This window comes from Corvus brachyrhynchos, unplaced genomic scaffold, assembly GCF_000691975.1.
Source record: "Corvus brachyrhynchos isolate BGI_N302 unplaced genomic scaffold, ASM69197v1 scaffold52, whole genome shotgun sequence".
Classification (NCBI taxonomy): Eukaryota; Metazoa; Chordata; class Aves; order Passeriformes; family Corvidae; genus Corvus; species Corvus brachyrhynchos.
Window position 1 is genome coordinate 3,919,984 of NW_008237221.1, and position 6,828 is coordinate 3,926,811.

Genomic DNA, 6,828 nt, shown 5'->3' on the forward strand with positions numbered 1-6,828 from the left:
CCTACCAAACTAACATGAGTGAAAGCAGTCACACTGAAACACATTTCAGCAGCCTGGGAAGATTGAGTTAGAAAGCAGGGCAATTACATATAAACCTAATGCCTGCTAAGAGTCCTGAGCAGGGACACAAGCTCCTCGACAGACCAGCTTCTAGTTAGCTGTAGAAAGTCGCTGCATTTCCTCTGTGTTTACTTTGGTAAATTGAGGCTGGGTCAGTGGCACAAGCAGAAAGGGCCACTGCTTCCACAGAACTTGACCTCAAAGGAGGATGGCAAAGAGTGCTGTGCTCATATCTGAACCCAAACCTTTTGGATAAGACCCAGCCCAGTCTTAATGAAGTGAAAGGACAATTTCCTTCCACTTTCTTTAATACTAATTCCCTAGCCTGTGAAGTAATGCAAGAGCCTCTTGCTGTATCTGCAATTTCTGCAGCATCCTTTATATGACAAAGCAATCTGGGCTGACCACAATAATTCACCTAGAGCTAGGATTATTTCTCCTGAGGCAGTATTCAGCACTACAGCCTACAGTGGTGTATGCATTTTTTAGTTCTGTGTTACTTCTGGGCATGGTTCTCTATGATAATTTTGTTCTGGGATCCCCCAAGGTATTGTTCTGCTCGGTCATATGAAAAATAGGAAAATAATGCACTTTCATCCCAGTTCCACAGACGGGCCATTCATCAGCATAAAATCAGCTTTGCAGCCTAGGAGGAAGCTGCACCATGCACCAAATAGCTACGAATTTCCAAGATGGTTTCCCAAACTGCATCAGGCCAGCAGCCGTGACGGAGAGATGCGAGACCTGAGAGCACTTGTGTAATGGGAACAAAAAATAGTGTCCAAGTCCAAGGGATGACCTATGGTTATCCTCAATTTTTGTAATTGGAAAGTTAATCACTTTGTTAGAACCTGAATTTTCTTGTAGTTCCAGATATCTAATTTCTTTTCAGATCACTGAGTTACTTAGATGGCTCTTCTTGAAGTGCTTTCCCCTTTTATCATCTACTCACAAGAACAGAATTTGCCCATTTACACAAAACATGGGATTGGTAAAAGGAAGGCAGAGATTTCTTGCCCTTGCACATCCAGAAATGTTCACCAAACCCATTGGTTTGGGGATTGATTCTAGCCCAGTGACTGCCATAAGTATCCTCACTGTATTTCCATCCTGATAGCTCCCTGCCGGACTCTGAATGCTGAGCTCTGGGGCTGAGACTCTCGTGACAATTTTGGGAGATCATTTGGGTCCATGTCTTGGAGACAGACAGACTCCTTAGAGGGTCTCTGTGTGAATCTGGCCTTCTCCAGCCAGTCTGCTCAGGATATGACTTTCAGAGATCTGGTTTGGGGATGATGCAACCTGGGCCAGCCCCATCTGGACACGGAGTGCTGAGTTACTGGTGTGAGCAGGGCACCCCTTCCCCCCCTGGATTTGGGGGTTAACAGAGCATTTTTTTCTGAGAATGGAATGTAAAATCCAGCAGCCAGAATCACAAGCAGGGAAAGCACAAGTCTGCAAAGTGAAAGCAGACTTGAAGTAGAGAGCACAAATATGTCTCTCTGGGTACTCTTCAGTTCCCCAACTCTCTGAAAACTGCAGTGCACATCTCCTGACCACATCACCTACCAAGGCAATGATCTGGCTCACGTGGCTGCAAGCGGGTCCTGCCTAGATGAGAGCTCTGTCAAATGTGTGTGCATGAGAGCTTCAGCACAGCTGTAGGTTAATAGACAAGCAGGAGAAAAACCCCATGTGGAGCAGATGCAATGGTGTGTTTCAGACCTAAAGGAAGTGTGGGATAAAACAGGAGCTGGGCTATCAAGAAGGCAATGGCACAAGGCAATACAGCATGTTAGCAGGAGATAAAAAAGCAGCCCAGGGGAGAAGAACTGAGAGAAGCCCTGGGGCAGATTCTGTTTGTCTCTTTGACAATCCATGTAGTGAAAAAGAGAGAGCACATCTCTAGAAAAAAGATGGACAATGAGGTAAAATACTGCCAGGGAAGGAGGAGTGGGGAAGTAGAGGATTTCTTTAGCTCAAATTTTCAAGCAATTCATTTTGCTTTCCAAGAGACTTAAAAAAAAAGCCAATGAGTCAAGAAGCACTAAATTAGCTAGGATGGTGCTCTAGCAAATCAGGAGCTTGATTATTCTGTGGTTTGGCCTAGATTTAGGAGAAAGTGTAAAATATGCAACAAATACTACAGGGTGAGCTGCCCCCAGGGCTCCACCTCAGGAGCTGGAGCGTGTGCCATAATGGGAGCCAGCAGCCCCCTTAGGCCCTTCAGGAAACCCACGTTAATTGATGCCGTGATACTGCCCTTAGGAGAGGTCAGAAACCCAGGCACACCTTGCTCAGATGTACACAAAGGGAGAAGGCACCATACAGGGAGATGTCCCAGGCTCCCTGACCTGCAGCACTGAACTGAAGCAGGGGAAGAAGCTGAGTCTGTGAAGGGGCAATTAGGGTTGTGAGGACACTGGGAACATGTTGCCTTTTCACCATATAGCTGTGCTACAACCTTGAGGCTGACCTTGGAAAATTATGAAAAGGGTCTTGGGAAGGAGACTGACTGGAGAGAATGAGCCAGGACAAACCCATAAAAAGCACCTGAAACATTTCCCAGTCTCATATTCCTGCATCATCTGACCTGGCTGGTCTCCTCTCCTGCTTTCAGCTGCTCTTGCCCCTCTCCCCTCAGCCTCTTCCCCTACTCTTGCAGGTTGTACCTCCTTTCAAAGCTCTGACTTCACTTCCTGTAAGCGCTTCCAACCTCCTGACCTACCAAAAATGTTAGAAAACCCCTCCATGCTCAAAGCAGCCCGGTCCCACTGGGTTTTGTCTCTCTTTTAGAGCTGCCTAAGGATGTATCAACAAACAAGTCAGTTTATGTCTGATTCAAAAAGAGCATCTCTGCAAATTAAAGTGAGATTTTATCTCCTTGTCCCTGATCTCTTACTTTCCTGCATGAAGCTGGCATGGATGTGGGCTCCCTGGACCTCTCCTCTGCATTGCAGCTGTCAGTCTTTCACACATGTCACAAACTTGGTACTCTGCTCTACCCAGTAACAAGTAAACTGGGTTTCAAAAGCATGCTAGCTTACCTCCTCCCTTACCAGAACAAAGCTCGTAAGAAGGAAATGTGAGGCCTCCCTGAGGGTGCTGGAAAGACACGGTGGATAATAGGAAATTTTTGGAAGGAGATTTGAGAAGTGGATTTTACTCACTCCCTATATTGATAAAGGCTTATCATATTCCTTCTCAAAACCAGGAACCACATGGTGAGGCACTGGTTTTAAATGTTAATGCATCTTTAGAGAATAATCAGTAATGTTTGATGGCTTGTGCTAGCTCTAGGAGAGGTTTCTTTGTTGTTTAAGAAATGAAGCAGCATTCATCTGGAGTTTCTTGTCATTACTGGATGAAAGAAAGGTTATTTCTTTAGGAAAAAAAAAGAGGAAAGAGAAGATCTGAATGATAAACATTATAAAATACTTATCTTCCCAGATGTCTCTGAGATAATGTGAGCTAAAAGGAAATGCTTATCTCACTGAAGGACAGCTTTTGGCAACATGGGTTTCTACACAGTGCTGAATTATTTTAAGAGCACAGGACAAAGGTAGAGAGATCTGGTTAAAAGAGTGAATTATGAGCCAGGTAGAGCATCTCTTCAGGTCCTGATACTGAATCTCTGTGTAACCTTGGCTAAGCCACACAAACCTTTCTGCCTCAGCTTCTGCTTGGGACAATAATTGGTGTAATAGCCAACAGGAAAATTATTTTCATGGTAAGTTTACTGTTTACTGCCTGTGTCAGGTACTGTGTGATTATATATTTTTAAACACAGCTGCTTGTATATCTTGTTATCTATAGAAGCTCATTAGCTGGAAGATTTATGTGGTCCTTGAAGAAATCCATGAGCCAAGCAGGGTTCACCTCCAGGGCTGGGTTCAGCTGCATATAAACAGGCAGCACTGGCTGTCATCTGCCCAAAGCACCAACTTTCTCATGCAAAGAAGAGCAGAACCCAGCCTGGACAGCCTCCGGTTGCTTTTGAGAATGGACCACATTTTAAAAATAATTACAGATTTTGGTGCTTCCAATTGTGATATCAACTAAGGGCTGCCCTAGGAAACCTGCCTTCTGGAAAACATGAGTGCCTTTAACCAAACATAAAGCCTTTTTAGATACTTCTTGATACACCTATAAAGTGGAAGGCCAAAGATCACTATTGTTTTTTGATATTCATAAGCAGCGCCTTTTTTATTTTTAATTTTGATTTAAGATGATGCTGTATCTTTTAATTTTGTTAATTCATCAGGAATTTGTCAATTTGATTTTGTGTTTTAAACACTTACTTGCTTTTGTTCATTTTATAAACCCTCCTGGCAGAATGTAGAAATCATGTCAGGCAAGGACCACATTTCCTTCCTGAATAGGTGCATTCTGCTTTCTCGCCCCAGCAAGCTGCTCTTTCACACATGAAAAAAAATTCTATTCTGGACAGAATAATACCTAATCATTAATAAATAACTTATACAAATAAGAAATCACACAGGAGTGAAACTACCATCTGATGGATTTGCCTGTGAGGAAGTGAGGTCGTTGTGTGACCTTGGGTGATTAATTTTACATTCCCATGTCTATGCTTCCTCCTCCATCCATTCTTTTGTCTTGCCTGCTTCACATTCAAGGTAGTCAGGGCAAGGACTATTTCTCATTATGTGTACATTTGGCAGCCAGCACTATGGACTTTGCAGCACTGTTAAATGCATGTATGAGGAGCAGTACCTGGGGCAGAGGTAAGAGAGTACTTTGTGCCTTGTGTATTGGATCATGGGGTGACAGGCATGTGATAACAAGCCACAGATCTCTGGAGTCCCCTGTCCCTTGCTGGGGGAATTCCATGTGGCTAGGCAGGGATAAAGCTGGTGCAGTGGAAAAGCAACAAGGATGTGCCTCAGCCACGGCAGGGCAAGGACAGGGACATGCATGTTTGGGGAGTGATGAGGTGAGAGTGCTGGGTCATGCGCTGGAGATGGGATTTGTTGTCACAGACAACAAGCTCTGCAGGTCTGTGCGTGGCACACACTGGCTCAAGAGCCAATTTGTTTATCTCATTTGCAGGATCACCTCTAGAGAAGAAATCCCTGGAAAATCATGTGTTTGCCTGAATGCCATAGGTATGGTTGTAGGGACTCTAAGGAAGGCTTACCTGGGGGACTCCAGCTAACCCATCTGCCATGCAGTGACCATGCAGTACATTTGACATAGGCAGGATGGCTTGGGAAGGATCCTTTCCGTAACGATCTCGCCATTATTTGCTGCAAGTGCAGGTGATATTTGGAGAGAGTCTGACGAACAATCAATACCACAGATGTGCTGTATCGTATCATATCGTATCATATCATATCGTATCATATCATATCATATCATGTCGTATTAGTGCTCTTCTTCAGACTCCAGCTGTTGCAGCCTGGTTTAGTGTAAATGCAACCCTTGAACCCATATGTACTGTGCGAATCCTGAGTAGAGTCTATGTATCTTCAGTTAGAGCCCTGATCCTCTGGTCCAGCCTCTGGCTGTGGCTTCAAGGATCTCTTTGATCATGGGGATGCTTTCCAAAACACTTATTTACTTTTAGGGTTGTATGTAGCAAGCAGGAAATGCAGGCTTTAAGGGATGTATTCCCCAGCAGAGCCACAGAGCCCCAGGAGTGCGGACCTGCCTTGCCAAGCTCTGATTTTCCCTGCACACCTTTCCCAGCACATGGGACCAAGCACCAGTTGCACAGACACACACACACACACACACACACTCTCTAAAGCATGTAGTGTTTTTGCTTTCAAGTGAAACACTTTCTGCCAGCAAAGAAAGAGAGCAAAAAGAACTGATCTTAGGAAAAAACACCAAAAAAAGACAAAAGACGCACAAAGGAGAAAAAGGAGAGGGAAGATTTTTTCCTTACAGTCGGTTGTGATTTCGTAGGGGGAGTTGAGGCGCGCATCTCCGCAGGGTGAAGTGCTCACATACAGATGGAACAGGATGTTCTCCCGCAGCCTGTAGCCTCCTTCTTTTAATCGCACGAAGATTGATCGCTCCCAGTCTTCTCGCCGTTTGCTATAATCACAAAAGAGGTTCCAGGTCATTTGTTACATGCCAAATCAGAAACATTTCTGTGCTGTCTCTCTCTCCTTTTCTCCGTCAGCTTGTTTGTTTGTTTTTATTAGCACCTGGCATCATATATTTTGCCTAGTGACAACAAGAGAAAAACAATAAGCTTCTCTGAGTGAAGAAATGTGTGAAGGAGATCAGAACTGCTAAAGGGCTTTTGGCTTCCGTACCTAAGATATATTCTAATGATAAAATGTGGATTTTTGAAGGGCAACTCTCCTTCCTTATGCACAGATGCATAAACATACTGATTTTAAAGTGGTTCTGGTGCATGAAAAAGGAAAAGTTCTCTTGGGCTCTCATGTGAACACATCAGCTCTGCTGATCACAATACCTAGGCACATGTTTGAATCACATTAACATCAATCACCACAGATGAGATGTGTGTTCATATGCTCCACTGAAAAGGGCCTCTAACAAAGCACCCAAATTTTATGACCACTGCCAGCCCTCCCTTCTCCCCAGGTGTTGCCCTTTTCCCTCATTCAACCAGAGCCACCTACAAATGCTCCACCTAGGCCAGCAGGGTCCTCTTGTTCACTTGGCATTTTTGGAAATCAGAAGCCATCTTAAGAAGGGTGGACAAGACTTGCGCGGGCTTTTCTCAGCTGAGTTGAAAAAGATACTTACCAAGATGAAGCTTTTATCTTT

At 44.3% G+C, this 6,828-nt stretch overlaps 1 protein-coding gene across 2 annotated transcripts in view; it reads right to left on the reverse strand.

Moving 5' to 3' along the window:
- ADARB2 (adenosine deaminase, RNA specific B2 (inactive)) overlaps positions 1-6,828 on the reverse strand; it is a 109,343-nt gene that overhangs the window by 32,464 nt on the left and 70,051 nt on the right. For both annotated transcript variants that reach the window (XM_017728927.1, XM_017728926.1), the window contains exon 5: positions 5,972-6,123. In XM_017728927.1, the coding sequence (XP_017584416.1) occupies positions 5,972-6,123 (152 nt within the window). The remainder of the gene's footprint in view (positions 1-5,971; positions 6,124-6,828) is intronic.